Consider the following 20,345-nt stretch of genomic DNA (forward strand, 5'->3'; position numbering starts at 1 on the left):
GAGACCCATATTTGGTCAAAAACCTGAGAAACTGCAATCAAATACTCCACATCCGTAACCATTACAAAAAAAAAAAAAAAAAACAACAACGCTTAAGGTGATTAGGCTTAGATTATCCTTTTTAGTAAATTGCCCTTTGGGTTATCACCTAAGCATGAGGTCTTAAATGATCCTTAGCTAATTTGTGCCATTACAAAAGGAACCCTGAGTATGTCAATACCATTTCAATGTGATCATACTAATATGGGCAATAAAACACAATATTGTCATGCAGTCTCTTCTGTGTGAGTAGAATTTGGTTTTAAAATGTCTTTTATTTTACTAGAAATAAAAGCAACACGTATTAATGAAATACAATAAATACAAGTCCTGCACTCAAACTCCCATCACTCCTGGGCGGCAGCAACGACCACAGTACACATCAGCCCCAATACATACAGTAAAAACCAAAGGAAAAAAAGTTACCTGCACTCTCTCCTTAATCCCTATGTATATTTAAACAAATGGAGGTAATTTAGTTACTCCAATGGCCACTGGAGGGAATGCCCGCCTGCCAACGTCAAGGCAGACCCCCCTAGACGGGTCCTACACTGACCCTTCACCTTGCTTCCTTGAGCTTCTGGCAAAGATATCTCTAATGAGACAGAAAGGGGGATTTTTTTTATATACACCCCTATATACTTATTAACCCTTAATAAGGAATGAAAGACTGGAAAAAAATATATATAATGTTCTGCTTTGTATATAGTTTAATATCGTTACAGGGCCTGTTATTACAAAGATTGTCATTACAGCAATGGGTGTAATGCTGTATCTTGTGTTTAATGGTGCTAGGTACAGAATTGCGCAAATGCTTAAGGGGTGTTTAGGCAACTTGGGATGCTCGGGGTTAAGTGAGACTTAAGGGCATTGAAAATGCTGTGGACTAAAATGTCTATCACTACTTCTAATACTACAGAATCCAAAACTTGAAGCCGCCTACCATAAACTCCTGATAACCATAACCTTGTTGTAACCTCTTCCTATAACCCTAACCTCATACCTGCTCCTCCATAACCCTAGGTTTTCCTTAGGGACATTGTTATAAATTGTGAGTGTCAAGGGAACTGCAAAACCACTGTCATTTTACAAATCGAAACAAATCCATTTGGAAACCAAAGTTTCAATTAAATACCCTCAAGAAATACTGAATCACCTGGTGAGATTAGGGAGAGCCAAGGTGGCAGGTGGGAAGGAGGTGCACACATCACCCCCATCCCACTTGCCAATCTTTGTAGCATGCACGCATGAGACCAGGGCCGGCGCGTCCATAAGGCGGCCCAGGCGGCCGCCTTAGGGCGCCCGAGCAGGGGGGGCGCAAAAATCCGAATCCCCAGCCATCGGCTAGGGATTCGTATTTGTATAATACCGCAGCCTACCTTGCCCTGCTGAGGCTGCCTGCTTCCCTTACTTCCGGACCGGAGGTGAAGTTTCTGCCGCGCCGCCCACTCCTGATGATGTCAGGAGGAGGGCGCGACTTACACCTCCCCCAGAGTCCCCTGCGGTCCACCGTCGGATGCATCAGGGCCGGCTCCCTCTGCTGGCTCCAATATGGCGGCGCCCATGACAGAGTGGAGCCCGCCCGCGTTTGGAGCCAAGCCAGCCAGAGAAAACTGTAACAGGAAGGTAGGGGAAGGAAAGGGGAGGGGAGACAGGCAGATAGGCCCAGGCGGTGTTTAGTTTAATATGGTGAGCCGAGTAGGTGGCCTGACTTCCGCCCCCTCCCCCCTTCCCCTGACTCCATATTGTCAAAGTCCTGCAGCCAGGCGGCAGCAGACTTACTTTGGAAGAGCTGCCTCTTCTGCAAGACTGCTCCCCAGAGTGCCTGCAGTCTCCTCAGATCCCCATCACTTTAGAACTGTATGCCAGCACTTGAAGGGGGTAAGATTGAAATTTTTTTATATTTAATTTTTTTTTTTTTTATATTTAATTTTTTTTAATTCTTTATTATTATTATTTTTTTAAATGCTTTATTTTTATTTTGGTTGTGCATAAAATAACATTGGGCTTGCACAGCTCCAACAGCTGTTGCAAGCATTTCTTTGACAGGTATTACAAACATAACATGGTATAGTGAGTACTTTCACAGCATTTATATCTATATTTGCTTTGTTATAGTGATAATGCTCTCTGGTAACTCATGTGACGTTAACGGTAAAGCACAGTGATAATGCTCTCTGGTAACTTGTGTGTTGAATTCTTTATTTTTGATGTGCAGGTGGTTACAGGGTATCGACATCCGCCACAACAGCGTGTTTCCAGATTTGCAATAGTTAGTCAGTGGCATGAAAAGTCGCACATTTTTATATTTGTGTATCAGGCTTGGTTGAACGCTATACTATGCATATTTTTATGTCATGGTTGTTAGTCGATTAAACATCTTTGTATAAACTTATTGCTTTCAGGTAGAGTGGGTCAGTGGCTTAAGTCGGTCACCCCAAGCCTTCAGTAGCAGGAGCCCCTGCGCGTGTATAAGATTGAGTGGTCAAGAAGTCTGCCGCGGCGTGTCTGTGCAGAGCCTGGTGTAGGCGTTTGGTGTCTGTGTGTTTGCGCGGACATGTTTGTTGCGTGAGGATATGATAGTGGTTGTATGTATGGGGGGGCGGCAAAATACTCCTTCGCCTGTGTAGACAAAATTCCTTGCACCGGCCCTGCATGAGACCAGGATAGATATCATTATCCTCTACCTGTGTCTACCAGGGAAGAAATTGTCTCACTGATACAGGTAGCAGGACAGAGCTATATGCCATTAGCACCTGCTGCCTGTTAACTGCATACTGAGGGGGGAAAAGGACACAACTGACTGCTGTGGCTGTTCCTCTGATTTCCTTCCCTACCAGTACCCATAATGGGAAAAGGGAATTTGTTGACTGCGTGACTTTAAATGTGTGTGTCTGTATGTGTTACCCCGTGCTTGTAACTCTCTGCCTGTGACTGTGTATAAGATTGTGTGCATGTGGCTGCATGTGACAGTATATTTGTGTGACTGTGTGCATGTAGAAGTATATGTGTGCAACTGTGAGCATGCGACTGGTTCTGACTGTGTGACATTGAGTAACTATGTGTAATATGGTTTGTGACTTTGTGCATCTGACTGTGCATGTGTGACTGTGACTGTGTGCACATGACTGTGTGTGTGAGACTGTGTGCCTGTGTTCTACTGTGTACATGTAACTGCATGTGATAATGTATGTGTGTATGATTATGTGCACCTCTGTGTGTGACTGTATGTGCCTATGACTGTATGTGACTGTAGGTGATGGTGTGTGACTGTGTTCATGTTACTGCATGTGATTACGTGTGACATAGTGTATATTTGTGACTGTGTGTTTAGGTACATGTATGTGTAAGTGACTGTGTGTGTGTAATTGTGTAGTTATGTATGTTATGGCGGTGTGTGATATGTGTGGTTATGTGACTGCATGTTTGTGTATCTAAGTTTGTATGTGAATGCATGTATGATTTAATGTCTATGTGTGCATTCATGTCACTGTGTATATATGTGACAAAAAAGGTTAAGAAGGTTCAGAAACAGACAAAAGGTTTGCAGGGTTAAATTATACATGGGTGGGTTAAGAGACACTTCAGAGGGTAAAAATGGTTAAGAGACAAACACTATTGAATGAAGGGGCTTAGGAAAAACACAAAAGAAGGGTCATGGGATACACACAAAGGAATGAGTGGGTGAGGAGCAATAAACAGAAGTTTAAAACTTGAGGGGTCCCAGCAAACATATCTGCTTTATACTAAGTCACCTAAATACTCCTCTGATTACCGGTGCTTAGAGTGGCCAGGCTTAACATTATTAGATAAAGAATAGTCAGAATAGTCAGGCCAGACTCAAGGATTTCAGAAAAGCACAAGGTCAACGAGTAAGCAAAGTCAAGAATTACAGTAAACAAAGCCAAGTCAAAACCAGAAACACACTAATAATAAACAGGACGTACTCTTGTGTAACAAAGACCACGACAGGGCAATAAACAAACCAGGTTAAGGTCCTAAATAGTCCTGGTATTGATGCCATTGGTTAACGTAGAAAGAACATGTCAAGACATAATAGCGTGATGTCATTATAATAATTAAGCAAACCGCTATAACACCAGAAAACAAAGGTATAGGATGCCAAGGAGAGAAGCGGTCTGAGTCACGCACAGCATTAATTGGAATGTCACAGAGGTGTCCAGATAGAAGGGGTTTCGTGACAATAACTCTCTAGTACTCTAGCGTTACCCCATTCCCTGTCTCCCCTCATCAACCATTCCTGACCATACCTTCCCCACCCTGTGTCATTACATACCTCCCAATCAAACCATTCCACTCCAGTCACACCCATACTATCTTCATTAACATTTGTAGAGCAGGAAAAGGTCAGGGCAGTCTTATAAGTAGTGGAATTGGAAACAGGAGTGGAAGATCTATATTTTCACAGGTGGGAAGGTCATTTCTGCAGACAGGTACTTCATGGGGGGACAAAGCTCTACCTATAATTTCTAAGTCTCCGTTCAGTGGAAGGAGGTGACAGGAGTGATAGTGCTGAGGGGGAAGGATGACAAAGGGGGGCAAATCAGCTCCCCTTAAAATAATTGAATCTTTCGCTAGCCGTGTCATTGTGCTTGTTGATAATGTGAAGGTTCAGCCCTGATAGAGGAGACAGAGGGGTGTAAAAATGCAATATATTTGTTAAAGAAGTGGTTGCTACGGACGTTTGTGAAACAGGACTAGTGCGAGTGGGATGTCCTTTATACCCACCTCAGAATGTCCCTGTGTTTTGGTCTCTGTTATGTATGTGATTCATGACTGTTAACCCTCTAGGGTCTGAGCCCATTGACTATAGGATCCGCTTAAAAAAGTGAACTCTTCCAAATGGCCATAAAAATTTTTTCTAGATCCCTTGATGGGAGTGCCAAATGAGTACCCCAAATAGGGGAATTAAGTAATGAGCACTTTACATGGAGATATCAAAAGCTAGAGGAAACAATAGAGATCTCCCTCTTGCTGCATCTGAACTTCGATATGTGCAAATAAATAAATAGTTACTCAAAAAGGTGATCCAAGCACCATAACTACTACATGCTGTTGTAATGGTTGCTTGTAACGCTGCATGAGTTGCCCTTTCCTATTAGTATATCAATGCATTCCATATTTGGATAGAATTGGCAGTATGAGATATTGCTAATGTGGAATGCCAGTGAGCACATTTCACATTTGGATAATTTGGGGTAGTTAGTAGTTGCCCACTCTGTTTTGTGCAGGGATGTCCTGCCTGGCTAATTGTGACTTACCACTGTGAGTAGGACTAACCTTATTAGACATTTGTTTATGTTCCCTCTATACCTGCAGCTTGCCATGTATCCATTCTGTCCTGTGTGTCTCTTCCACTATATTTTACATAATTACCAATGTCACAAAATGGGATTTAATTGTGTTTGTGGCTAAGGGTTTGTGGGATTGGGATTTGATTAGCAGTGATATGAGCCTGTGCAGACTGAATGATATTTACAGTAACTGAGAAAGAAAAATAGACAGTGATATGTGTTTGTGTGTGCTTGTGTTTCTGTTTGTGTGTAGGCGGGGGGGGGGGGGGGGGATGGATACATTGATCACCCCCCCTCCTTTCCCCCATACATGCTGGTCATTAGGATATCAGGTATACAGAGGGTTAACCCATTGGCAGGTAGGAGGAGGAGTGTCCTGGCTCAGGGTGGGCAGGCAGTGGGGGTAATTGTATGCTGTTCTGGGGGTTGTCCTCCTCGCCTACTCCTCATTCTGCAACAGCTTGAAGATGGCGAAGGTTGGAGACAGCAGGAATCAGGATTTCTCCACTGACCATGCGGACACAGATAATGTAAGGCTCTCCCCCCATCATGCAGGGCTCTGTGATCCCCTCCCATGGGTGCTCCCTGGTTGGGGGTCTCCAGCTGGGACTGGGGGGCTGTGGTCTGGGCTGTCACTGGGATTGAGACAGGTTACACTGGGGAATTAGGGACTATTATTATTTATGTAGAACGTTTCCTCCGTGACATTTAAAGGGCAGAGGCCGAATGGAACGCGTTCCTCCGGCACTGAACGGGTTAAGGAATGCAGCGATGTTGTTATTTTGTCGCTCACGGTTCGGATATTTTGTATTTAGTCTTGGTTGACGCTGGTGCCCTGCTGGAGAATGACAGCAGCCCAGACCACTTGTCATGACACCTAAAGGGCACACGCAGAATGGGGGGCATCTGCACTGGCAGTGAACTGGTTAAAGAATGTATCATTCCTTATTGATACTGTGTCACTCAGAGTTTGAGTATTCTGGATCCCAGGGGGAGAATGACAGCAGCTCAGTCCAGCCTTGGGGAGACTGCAGGGAACTCCCAATATATATACACAGGCTCTGTCACTGGGGTTAATATTAATTATGGATGTTTATGGTGGATGGGTACAGCCTGAGCCCCATGTTATTCTATTAGGATCCCTTGGGATATAGAGGGGCATGCAGGGTGTATTGCAGAAGGGGTAAATATTTGGATCCCATTTGCCAGGATTTCTTGTGATTGCTGAGCTCTGTCTTTCCTGCAGCCATTGTATCCTGGGGAGGAATTTTTCTGTATTTTGCAGGGATTAACCCCCCACCCCCTCAGCCCTCCATGCTAACAGGATATTGGCAGGGATGCACCACCAATCTCAGTGCTTCCAGCCAGCCATCCCATCCATGCAGGCAGGGTTGCTTATGCAGATGGCCAAAGGTGTTGTGATATAAATAGTGGCTAGCTGCCAATAACGGCTATCAGTGTGCTTTGCGCGTGCCCGACCGTTCGCAATGGCTGTGTGCGCGCCCTCCTGCACGCGCACGGTGTCAGGAACGCGCACCAGCCTTCAGGCAATGCCAGGAGGGCTTCTCTCAGCTATTAACCCCTTCATGGTCACATAAGATGAAGTAAACAAGCAGTGGCTATTTTGTTTTACCCCTACAACTTACATGGTTACTAGGTAGAGTCCAGGGAGCTCTGAAGACCGATAGGGTTAACTAGTTACTTATTAACTGTTTCACCACCACCCCTGTAGTGCTGAAACGTCTCCCCCCCCCCCCAAACCCCCACGCAGAACTACACATATGTAGGTCACATAAGACCAGGACTAGGCAGATCCCATGATAGCCTGACATTCCTGACATGTTTCTGGTCTTGGAGGGGTTAATGGAAGATGCTTTGAGTATTATTATTATTATTATTATTATTATTATTATTATTATTATAAATCTGATGGCATTTTGGGGACATTTTGTGAGATCCTCTGTATCAATGCAATTCTGGAACATTATGTTGGTATCTATGGTGATTACAACCATATGTAGCATTCTAGAAAAAAAAATTCTAGGGCAAAGTTCCACATGTGGTGCAATCACCATAGAAACCATTGGAATGTTCCTTGTGATTGAACCAGTTTTCGAACTTAGACCCAGAAATTGCTTTTCAGACATGATGCTTATTGTCTCTAGGCCTTTTCAAAGTCCAGGTATCAGTATCAGGCTTTTTGGTTTTGAAAAGGGTAGTCTCTTCAGTGATTTCACCCTAAAGTGTTAAAATAGGTGCTTTATTCCTATTTGATGCTTGGTTAATATCTCAGTGTAAGTGGGTAGCCTCTGTTATTATCTAGCAAGTAACTGTATAACTACACTATAGAGGGTATCTAATGTTTTTTTTTTTTTTTTAGCAAAACATATATTTTTCAAAGGTTGTATAACCTCTTTTAAAACTACAAAAGCAGGGTTCTGTTAATCTAATTCAACCATTATTTGTTATAAAACGGCGGTGATTATACTGTACTTTGCTGGTTTATACGGTAGTGCATTTAATATATTTAAACAAACAAAAAAAATCAATAAATAAGTATTTCTATTAAAATAATTTTTCTCACGATAGTCTTTTATGTTAAAGGGACATCCTTAGCATCATCACAATTCTTGCTTCTGGCACATGTTGTGGAATAAGAGAGAGCTAACACAATCCAGGTCACCATGGCAATACAGAAATTACACCTGGTGAAAAGTCTACCACTGTGGAGAGATCAAAATATTAGCCGTTTTTGTTTTATATCGTATTAACTCTTGCGTTGCTCCTTACGTTTGATTCTGTCCCTTAAATTCTAAGGACATTTTATAAACCACGGTATACAGAACTCACTCGTCCTTCCTCCCTTCTTTGTGTGTATTCTGCTGCTTGAACCAAAATTGCTTCAAATGTATGCCCATTCTGTGACATCGTATAAGATATTGGAGAGTATTCAAGTGACTTGTACGGGGTTTGGCATAGCTTTGTGAATGTGGCCTTGCACATGCACAGCTGAGAAAACTTACAGTAATGAAAAAAAATGTCTGAATTTATGCAGGTTTGTCTGTGGACTCGGTACAGCTTTCTGTAGAAAGCTGACAACTGCTGTGTAATGTTTTATGGAATATATTCAATGCCACCACTGAAAACCATAGGAGTAATATTAGCTACATCAAGGTCTGTGCAGAAACTGGGGATTTGCAGGAAAATATGTGCATTTCGAAGATTGTTTTTTATGTGTTTTATCCAAAAGAAGGTTAAACTGTGATCTCCTGTTGTATTAGCATATCACTTGAATTTTTTTTCTACAGATATTCAGTTTTACATCTGGTTGTCACAGTGAAATATTACCTGGAGCTGACAATTTGTCTTCCTATTGGTCGGAAGAGATCGAAAGAGCTCCTCAGTACTTACCCTGCGGTCAAAGAAATGGATTGTCTTGTTTTTTTGGCAACATGACCATCTTCTGCTACCTGATTGGCACATTGGGAGAAAGTGATATGAAAATCACATCCTTCCAGTTCACTGTGTAAAGTGCTCTAGAAAGGAAAGGGAGCCTTGAAGCTGTCTCTGCTACCACATTATGCAGAGACAGCTTGCTTCCCTACTAACACTCAGACATAGTGCTGCTAATTGCCCATCTCCACTCTTTCCAATGCTGACACAGATGAGCAATCTGGTAGTAGGAAAATAATTCAACTGCAACATTCAAATGTTTTAATACATACGAAAAAATATATATTTATCTATGTGTATGTGCGTGATTATAGTTATTTATTATAATTTATTAAACATCAGTATGTTCCTTGTCTCACAAAATACATTTTTGCATGGCTCCTAACCTTTGGCCCTGCATCTATAAATTGCAGGAAAATGTGTTAACACTGTTGGCTGCATTTGCTTTATGTTTTAAAAGGATTCTTTTAGATGAGGGAAAGCTATTTGCATAAGAAGAAGTTTATTGGATCATTGTTCCTTTTTGCACTTTTATTTTCTTTGGAAGATTGATGGAAAGAAATGGATAACGTGTTGATATTCATGGGGAATCCCAATATTGTTGATGCTTTCAGTTACGTCCCGTGCCACTCACCATGATGGGATCTAAATTTAAAAATGTCAACAGTAGCAGTTCTCACGTTTAACTGGAATATGTTTTCTAGACTTGGAGATATGTCTAGTTTATTTCAGGGAGTGACATGTGCTGGGTGGCGGATTACATGTGTCTTACTTCTACTGTGTTGGTCCTCAACTGTAATCTGAATGCACTGTAACATCCATGATAATTTAGATACAGGCCCAGACATTAGGATTGGGACTGTTGTTGACTTGCTCAGTTAGAACTCCTATTATCCTAAGGAATTGTTTAAAATATGTGGACAGTCTTCCCTAAACTAGTAGTTGCGGAACACTGGAATAAATTGATAGCATCCATACTGTGATATTTGGATTAAATGCTTTCCTGTGAGAAACACTGGATGTATACAGTGCTCGCTGCGCATGTGCAACAGATCCCCAGTGCTCCTCTATAAGTATGCCCATCATGCCTCCATAAATATAGTAAACATCTTACTGTATTCAAGCTTGAAGCTGTAGCTCTGCATGCTGATAGACTAAGAAAAACAAGCAGTCTGCTGACATCATCAGAAGTGGTAGCCTGATCCAATCACAGTGCTTCCCCATATGATTGGCTGAGACTGACAAAGAGGCAGATCAGGGGCAGAGCCAGCATGATTCAAACACAGCCCTGGCCAATCAGCATCTCCCCATAGAGATGAATTGAATCAATGAATCTCTGAGGAAAGTTCAGTGTCTGCATGCAGAGGGTGGAGATACTGAATGTTTGGATGCATTTTAGGCAGCCATGACCCAGGAAGGATCGCTAACAGCCATCTGAGGAGTGGCCAGTGAAGTTATCACTAGGCTGTAATGTAAACACTGCATTTTCTCTGACAATAAGCTGTAGTTGTTCTGGTGACTATAGTGTCCCTTTAATAGTACTGTTGGGATGAAATCATTTACCTACACACAGAATCCGTACGGAACCTATGGGATTAGCTAAAGTACTTTGAAGTCCTTTCCTTCAGACTGCTAAATTCATAAGCACCTCCCAGAAATAAATGGTATAATTGTAATCCTACCGCTATTTACCACTCATCCAGAAAGCATATAATTGCTGACATTTGTAACCAATGGCATGTGCGACATTCACGAAAGCTCTTGTCATAATGACAGTGAATGAAAGGGGCACTATATCACAGAGAACTTGTACATTTCTGTCAAAGCTTGAAATGTCATTCTATGATTTGATCCTGTTGCAGAAAGTATATAGATCTCTGGAAAGTCCTAGCCCCCGCTACGCTGTGACAGAGTGAAAATGTGTGGACCACAGATTTAATGATTTTGTTCTCCTGCCAACAAGGGAGAGATTGGCACGTACGCATCCGGCTGATTTTTTTTATTTTTTTCCTTTCTTTAATTAATTGGTAAATTTAACTGCCTATTACATAGAACGGTGACCCCTGTAGAGGTATGTTTGTATTAATCTTTGGAGTCTCGTGCTCATGATGTCTTGTACCAATAAAGCAGCCATGTCGAAGCTGATGAAAGGAGTTCTGCATTCCTGATATGCATATAAAACATTATTTATTTCTAAGGAGAACCTGTCACTCGTATCATGAGTATTTCATATTATTTAGGGCTGTCAAAATGCAGTTCACCCTATTAGTTGAATGACTACCCCCATATCCCTCTGCCAGCTTAGAGCTGTCAGAAAATGATAGCCCAACAAGGCAGTTTTTTCATGCCCCTATTAGAGATTTTGTTATTGTGGTTGTGACGTATTTTTGTAGGGGAGACAATTGTTGCATGTTTTTCATATAGAACCTATGCTTGTCTTGATTAAATGAAACATTTTAAAATCACCGATAAAAAAAGAACCTACATATATTAAAAATGTAGCAAATGACATCACAGTCCAATTCTGTGTGAGCTCAGGGTAACGCTCTCTCTGTGCTGACTGACAGGTGCAAAGGTCAGAGCTCATAACAATGACTGACAGGGAGCCAACATTGAGGTGAGCTTAGTTCCAGGATAAAGGTGAATGTGTGGATATCTACATCTAATTTAATTTTTCACCTCTCTCAAACACATATTTATCGGGGATACATGTTAAGGAATGGGGGATCAAAGTTAATTTATTATGATGGGAAATGCGTAAATACGACTGCATGTTTACTTATTAAAAGCGTCTGATTGAATCTCTGCGCTGTCAGCATAGCGATTTAAATGACAGCTATAATGGTGAAGTGGGATGTTTCTGCATTTAAAATGCACGGCATGGATTGCTTTGCAGTATTCAGGTGCATGCATTGTAGCCATCCACAGAAGACCGCTGAGAACAAGGAAATAAAAAAAAAAAATTATACTGTTGTGTCTTGTAAAAAAAATCCTGCCAATACTCTTAGCATGTTTGTCTGTAACTTGATACTCAGATTTTTTTTATTAGAAAAGAAAGATTTATGGGGGAACCGATTTGTGGCAATAGCATTTTCCATTCACTAGAATGTGAGAGGCAACTATTAAATGGATATTATAGTACTCGGAATGCAAAGTTCTATTCGACCACTGTAGCTCCCTTGTGCCTCTCCCCCCTCCCCTTTGCCCCACATCGCACGGTAAGGGTTAAAAAAAACCCTTACTGTACTTAACCAATTTCAGTGCCAATGTCCCTCTGCGCTCCACCCCCTCCGTCATCTGACAAGGGCGCTAATACACATGCATGGCGAACGCTGCAAGAGCATAGGCCCTCAACATAGGAAAGCATTGTTTTCCTATGGGGAATTGACCGATGCTGGATGTCCTCATGCAGAGTGTGAGGACGTCCAGCGTCGGTTAGACGACTAAATGTTGCCTAACCACCAGAAAGTGCTTCTAGCAGCTGGCTGAGTGGCTTGTCTTAACCCTGCAAGGTAATTATTGTAGTTTCTCAGAAACTGCAATAATTAACATTGCAGGGTTAAGGGGACAGGGACATTGCACCAAGACCACTTCAATGAGCTGAAGTCTGGGTGCCTAGAGTGTCCCTTTTAATTATTTTCAATTATTTTTAAAATACTTTTTATAAAACCATGAACAATAAATAATATATTGACAAAAGAAAAAGGAAAAAAAAAAAACAGGGGAATGAGAACGATAACATTCTATTAATTCTTATAGGAAATTGCTCAACTGAGAATGTCTAAAGCCATGCATGTAAAAAAAAAAAATTATGGGAGAACCAGAATTTCTTGTAATTCCATCCATATCCATTTCCTGTGCACAGTATTTGGTAACCAAACGTGGTAGAAGCTTCAAACTTGCTAGAAAAGTAAGCGTCTAGCTTTTTATTACTGAATGCATTAAAAAAAGTGTTGAAATTTGCTGCGAAGTGAGAAATTCTATGTACTCCATGATCTAGCAAACACCTATGACTAAGCAACCTGCAAAATACATTCATCTATTGCTTTTTCTCTTAATGGTTTTTGAAGAAATACAAATCCAACTATAGAAATTTAATGATGATTATTTTTACATGTCCTGGCGTAACCAGTATTTTTTTATATTTTTTTGTTAACACAGAAGGTTGAGTGCAGGCTCATCTATTCACTATGTTAATATATTGTGTTATTAGTCCTTGAAGGACAACTGTCACTTTGGAACTATTTTGTAATCTAATAATCCTTCATAAATAAAATAAGGTAAGTATATAAAAAGGTTTTGCTGAGGGACTCATTGATAACAGCATAACCACAGAAGATATGACGATACAATTCCAACTCGGTATACATTGTTTAAGCATGGGTTTGTAACCATTTCTTATGATAGTTTACAATGTACAACAAAAAAGGAAAAAATAACAAAGATTGTAAAAAAAAAAAACAACTAAATAATAAAAAATAGAAAAGGGAAAGGATAGGCTTACTATAGAGCTGAATTATATCTAACACATTTATTATGCTTTGCTCCTATTTTATGTTAACCCTATTGCCCAAAAATTTATATTATTGACTTCCTTTCTGTACGGAACAAAGAAAATAGAATTGAACTGTTGAGAACCTTTGCATACTGAAACAAAATTAAAGATTGTCAAAAAAATAAATAAAACGATTTTGCATTTCTTACCGATCCCATGTTATGTGGGTTCTGCTATGAGCTGTGCCAGACCAGGAAGTTATTGATACCTGTCAACCAATCATTGCTTTCCTTTTTTTAGAGTGAACTAAGCAAGCATAAGTCCATACTTCTGCGTTTTTAATTCATGATGGCTTCCAAGAACTGAAGACTGTAACATAGTATGAGAAGGGAGAGATGCCTCCATGCAACCAGACATGTCATCTGGAGGGGTCCTTGCAAAAATGCAAGAACCCCACAGGTGACAATGCCGATTAAGGCTTTTATCACTGCATTATAGAATTAATTCCCTAATTATCAGTAGTTTTCATAAGTGAGTAACCGCCAAAATACTTTTCATTAAATGAAGTGAAAAGACAACTCTTGCACCCAGGTACCGTGAATTAAAATCCCAATTGACGAGAAATGCCAGGTACCTGGTTGTATATAGGAAAAATCTAGTATTGTAGGCAGTAGAATACTGTAATAATAATTCACATATTTGTTTATAAAACAATTGTTAAATCACCCGAACATACTGGTTTTATCAGCAGTACCAGGTTGTTTGTGTATAACACATCATTTCCCTTTACAATTACCTTCGCCTTTTCCATCACGTGACCATAACAAGTCAAAATATGAAGTGGAAAATTCCATTGAAGGATACTCTCATTAAATTAGAATATCGTGTTAGCTTCCTAAACAGGCTTTGGCTGGCTTTTATATCCCATCAACCTCAGTCTGCATCAGTTACTGGTGTTGCTGCTTTACTTTGATGTCTGCCTAGGCCAATAATGGCTAAATGGCTTGCTCAGCTTAATGGTAAATGTAGTTAACTGGCCAGGGTTCCCTGAGAAGCCATCATTGACCTAAACACGGGTAAACTCATTCACCTAATCACACTATGGAGAGATGTGTGAGAATGTACTCTGTTAGTGGTGTTAGTGAATAGCGGCTCCACTGCAAGGCCGTCTTCATGCAAGGAGAAGAGAACTGGACACAAATTAGATACAATTGCAAGCAGGTTAATTGACATATAATGTGCCATATAATGTGCTCCTTTTATTGCAATGAAACTGCCTGGGATTATATTTAGTTTGTGCCTAGTCGTCTTCTTCTGTTTTGTGGCTGGTCAAATAGCCATGCACCCAAGTATGGGGGATGTAACGTATTAAGAGAGCCAGATACGACTTGGATAGTCCTTCTGTGATTATATAATGTCAGAATAATTTGCAACATTGCACAATAGGTTAATGGAATGTAGTAATTGTGGGCAAAAGGGTTGGGGAAATTGGTGGATAAATGGAGCAAGAGGTCATAATAATCCTGTTTAAATTAGCGCTTCTTCCAAGTCTCTCTATTTAGGAGAGACAATTCCATTTTAGTAGCATAAATTGTTATTAGTAGGTCACATAACATTTCTCAGAGTAGTCTCCCCCCTAGCCTCTCACCCCTTTTCTGACGTGGTTGTCAGGCAGGTCCCCTCCATTATATAATTAATAAAATCCCATAATTATGTAAAAAATAATACATAAATAAACACGCAGAATTAAAATAAAAAGAGGGAGACTTAACAATAAATGCAGCAATTACAAAATGTTACAGAAACAATAGGTTGATGAGTACCCTGCTCAAACGAGCTTACAATCTAGAGGAGGTGGTGGGGTGGGAGGGGGGGGGGGTAAAAACAAAATAGTGCATGGAGGGGACAGCAAGAAAACAAGGTGGGAAAGTAAGAGGGGAGTGTAGCTTTTTAAGAGAGAGACAGACAGGTTTGCAAAATAGAAGTTACTGTGGGAGGCCATAAGCTTGTCTGAAAAGATGGGTTTTGAGGGATTTAATTCTAAGTGTATATTTGTTTTTTTAAATGTTGTTTGTTATATTTTGGGGGACCTGCCTGACAACCGAGGCAGTCCATTTGTCAATTACAAGTCATGTGATCCTGATGTCATTGGTGCAAGGAGTCTGCCTCAGTTGTCAGTTCCCTGCCTGATCAGATCCGGTGACGAGGGTAAATTATATATGCTGAAGGGAAGGCCCAATCGTTAGTGGGTGTTATGCCTCTCTGTCTGCGTTAGAGCCCTCCTCTTATAGGACAGCGTAAACTGCCCTAACGTTAGGAATGGGTTAAAAATACATTACTATGGGTGTTACTGGAATATGCTGAGACACCAACAATATGGAGCTCCTAGAAAAGAGGGACATTAGGATTTGGGTCTCACACAGGGACTGTCCCTAAGAGTTTACATTTAATTAATTATCTTAATTAAGAATGGAGCAAAATGTCACTCGAGCCAGCAATAACCAGTTGACCGGCGCCGAGTTTTAAATTTCATTGTGGTTCGGTGAACTCTATTGTGACATATTTAATCAGTCTCCTGTTTGAGTAGTTGACATTGAACGATACGCTTCCTTTTAGCCAAGTGAGAGGGAATTACTGCATGATTCATTGCACACACGGCCTCCATTCTCTCTGGGTTCTGTTGGGCACAAGAGCTGACATATGATCTCACTATGGCTTTCTGTGTTTTAGGCTTTATCAATTTGTAAAACATGTTGCCTAGCAACAGATTAATACTCTAGAGAAACGTCTGTGATTAAATATCAGTGCGCTGTGAGTTCACTGTTATCTTCACGGTGTGTCGGAAAAATACACTATTCCTTTTAAATGCATGCAGCTTCACTATATCTTAAAGTAGAATATACACATTTGTTTTAATCATTTTTTTTTAAATATATTTTTATCCTTTTGCTTTAAAAGGGAACTCTGAAATACTGGAATTAATATAATTTGTATTTATCGCACATATTTAACAAATATGTAATTGTAAGATATGAAAAGTATAATTACGATAGAAACCCTCATCTCTGTATCGTGCACTGTGTGCCACCATGTTGGCTCAGCTTGCTTTGATCATTTTTATAAGATCTGTCGTTTGCACCTGACAGTCATCAGAAAGCATGCAGAGACAAGGAGAAATGTATTATCCTCTTCATTTGCACTGTGTACCCCGGCTGTGCCTGGAATTAACTGGATTGTGATGTTGTTTATTAATCTTTATTATAAATTTGAATGAAAACAGAGGATCATGTGATTAACACTAATTATAGGTAATTTTCAGTATTTTACTTAGTGTTATTTCCAAAATTCCCCGTTAAAGGGTTAATCCAAGCACCATGACCACTTCAGTGTTTTCAATTGGCCAAATTGTAAGGAGCCTGTATGTGCAGTATTTCAGTACCAGATTTGGAGATCTTTTTTCAGGCCAGATTTATTTTGCCTTCGCTTTCCCATTTGGATTTACGTTGCAAAATTGTCTGTGTTTAATAGGAGTCACTAGCTGACCCATTTTTTTTTTTTTAAAGGGCCACTATAGTGTTGAGTACCTGTTTAGGTCCCCAGCCCCCTTCAGAATAAAGAGGTTTCTCCATCGCTGCTCTGATCCACCGCGGCTGGCCCCACCTCCATAGCTGAGATCATCACCCCATAGGGAAGCACTGGGAGGCTATTGTGCAAAGCGCGGCAAAACGGCATGCAGCGCCAATCAGCATCTCCTCATAGAGAGGCAGTGACTCCATTCATTTCTATGGGGAATGTTGCTGAACATAGGTGCAAAAACAGTGCAGCACTGGAATAGGAAGTACCTCCAGTGGCCATCTGAGTGACGGCACCTAAATGTGTTACCACGCAGCAATGTAACGCTGCCTTTTTTCTGAAAAGGCAGTGTTTACAGTTCGAACACTGCAGGGACAGACTACAGACTCCAGAACCACTACATTAACACTACATTTAACTGTATTGGGTCTGGTGACTATAGTGTCCCTTTAAGTGTGAAATTCGTCCGGTGAGCCATTCTGCAAACATGCTATAATGCAAAACAAAATAAATTCTACGAAACACCCTAACTGGACTTTTTCCACTGTGAAAGCGGCTCATACTGCACAAGGAAAGCAAGCCTGCTATTGTAAGTTACTTATTATGAGCAATTTCCTATTGCCTGATGAAGATGATGTTGCTTATTAAACTTTTGAGAACACACTGTAATAGCAGAGGGACCCATATTCGGATTCCAATGCATGAATTAAGAACCATTTTAATACTTAATAATAAAATATTAATAATTTTAATAGAGTTGATTTTTTTTTTTCTTATTAAAACTGCCTTTTTTTTTATAACCTACAAGGCCTTTTTTTGTCACCGTCTGGCATCAATGGAAATTATGCAAATCCGTAATTACCTTCCTAGAACACATGAATGTACACACACATACTGAATCATGAGAAGGGAATGCCTGTGTTTATGGGCATTCACGGTAAGATCTTTGTGTTTCCCCGTGGCACCTGGAATTTGCAGAGCCTTAGATTAGGCTACTGGGACTCTCGAAAATAGCATCTTAAACTACCAGCTTTTGAAACTGGCACAGAACATCACTGGTCCATAAAGTGTTGCACAAGAGCAAAGTGTGCTTGCAATACTGTACACATATAAATGTGTATGGAACAAAATGTTTTTATGTTGGCACAAGTTGTGTTTTTAGCTGACTTTTTTTTTTTTTACTGCACCCAGTATTTGTTATGATTAGTGTTTCGTGTGTTTTTTTTTGTTTTTTTTTGCTTTTCAAAAGCATTCTTGGTCAATGAAAAGTGTTCAGTTCTCTGCTGTGTCCCTGAATAGGTTGACAGGTGTGTGTGTGATGTTAATATATGAACATTAATTGAACAATGCGGCAGTGTTAGGAGGAGAAGGGACCCAAGAGAGGAATAATACTTCTTATTTTTTCACAAGGAGACCTGTGAGTGCACTTTAAACAATGCTGTGTTTATATATAATTTAAAAGCCTGGATGAATAAGCGGCTCTTAACCCCTTAAGGACCAAACTTCTGGAATAAAAGGGAATGATGACATGTCACACATGTCATGTGTCCTCAAGGGGTTAAACATAGTGATATAGAAATTATGTGTAGATTGATGTACATGGATACCTTTACACAATTAGAAAATGTATAATTGTAGATTATGCTAGCTTTAGTGTACCTATAATCTTAATTTTATTAATGACAGGAGGCGAGTATTTGCTTAAGTCTCTCTTTACTAGAACTCCACAGCAGCACAGAAAAACAACCAATCAGAAAAAAGTTAGGTACTATAAAACTCCCCTCCTCATGCATCATTTCCTCTTTCAAGCTGCGACAAAAACAGAACAAAAAGCAGAAAACATAATGGGGAGAAACAAAGTCCTAGATACGATGAATACAACAATGTCCACCATCCGAGAAGAACTGCCAAACCAGATAGTGTTGATGGACTGTAAACTGAAACGAGAGAAAAAAAAAAAAAAACAGAACCAAACAGGTTGATTATCCAATGAAAAAGTATTCTGAATAAACATGCGTGCACCCAATGTAACAACCAAAATTACCTTAAAACGAAGATATCCCAACCCTACTTATGAAAATAAACATAGATATAAGAACAGGTGACAGGTAGCAGAGACAACAAACAGAGTTGCACACGTACCTGATTAATCCAATTTTTTTTTTTATTTTTTTTTTATTCTTTATTTTAGTTGTGCAAACGATTGTAACAGTCGCTTGTGAGGTACCCCAAAGGCAGTCCTCTAGCGCGTGGTAAACAGTTTAAACATAGGGGTAGACAGTGGATCTAGCACATTTTTTAAGTAAATTAGGCAGTGAACAGTATAGGTTTTCGTTGCATAAACATTTCAATATATAACACGAAACAACATCGCTTGTAACATTCTGGATAGTAGGTTTTCACGCTATGTCATAAGCTAGTCAAACATAAAGTAAGTACACTAAACATACATGGGTAGGGTATAGTAACACTTTGCTTCTTTGGGGTTTGCACAATATGTGGTCCCTCTAGTATATCCTGCCAGGCTATTTGTGCGCTCCACACAACTAGTCATGTATAAGATTATGGGTGTGTTGCACTTTTTATAGCGTAGCACAGTGATTAATGAGTAGGCGAACTGTATTTGTCGTGAGAAAATATAGTAGAGGTATATCAAGGTGTGGGCTGATTGCAGGCTGAGTTAGTGTGTCTAAAGTGGTGGGTCCCGTTAGGGTCTATTAGCTAGCTGCATTGCTCATATGTGTCTGTTTAAGTGTGTTGATGTAGGTTTTGCTAGAGTGCCACATGGTAGAAACATAGTCATAGGGTGCTCTCCCACAACCCATATTAACTGAGCATTGGACTTTGTGGCTATTAAGGCAATACATACACTATAAGATTGCAACATGGAGGCAGATAATAGGGAAAAGCAGATCTAGAGATGGAGGAGGAATGTAGTGAATAAGAACCGTGTTCAGCAACAGTAAAGCGAGTCCTCTTTACAACAGCTCCTCACCCGACGCCTCTATTGTGCCGGAGCAAATAGTCCCTTCTTTGGCCCGATAGGTTTATCCTCGCGGGAGGGTGCCACTTGATCCATATGTACGTGCTTTCTTGTGCCCTATTGATGTGGTAAGTGTCCTGTCCAGTCGCCGGGTCAGGGCTATGGTGCGTTTTGTAGCGCTGAGTGGGTGTCGTGTGACTCTGTCGGTGGTGTGCAGTGCGTTGGCCCCCTCCGGAGCTCCCTTTTGATAAGCAGCTGCGGGGTGATTTAGAAGGGTTATGGAGGCGTTGTGTTGCCAGCGGACGGCATGTAAACCTCTCCGGCGCTTGTGTCGCTGCAGGCCTTTGGACACTAGCTTTATGAGGCTGTGAGGCCCTCTGCTTTTTATGCCTCCTGTGCAGGTTGCGCTTTGAAGGGCAAACGGGCTGTGGACGACGTGATTGTATTCGCGTCACTTGCCTCTGCTTACCCGTCCCCGGCACTGCTT

At 40.7% G+C, this 20,345-nt stretch overlaps 1 protein-coding gene across 1 annotated transcript in view; it reads left to right on the forward strand.

Moving 5' to 3' along the window:
- The first annotated feature begins 5,791 nt into the window (after nucleotides 1-5,791).
- CTTNBP2 (cortactin binding protein 2) overlaps nucleotides 5,792-20,345 on the forward strand; it is a 113,221-nt gene continuing 98,667 nt past the window's right edge. The window contains 1 exon segment of the mRNA XM_063446841.1: nucleotides 5,792-5,884. Within this exon segment, the coding sequence (XP_063302911.1) occupies nucleotides 5,822-5,884 (63 nt within the window). The 5' untranslated portion in view covers nucleotides 5,792-5,821.

This window comes from Pelobates fuscus, chromosome 3 (assembly GCF_036172605.1).
Source record: "Pelobates fuscus isolate aPelFus1 chromosome 3, aPelFus1.pri, whole genome shotgun sequence".
NCBI classification, from domain to species: domain Eukaryota; kingdom Metazoa; phylum Chordata; class Amphibia; order Anura; family Pelobatidae; genus Pelobates; species Pelobates fuscus.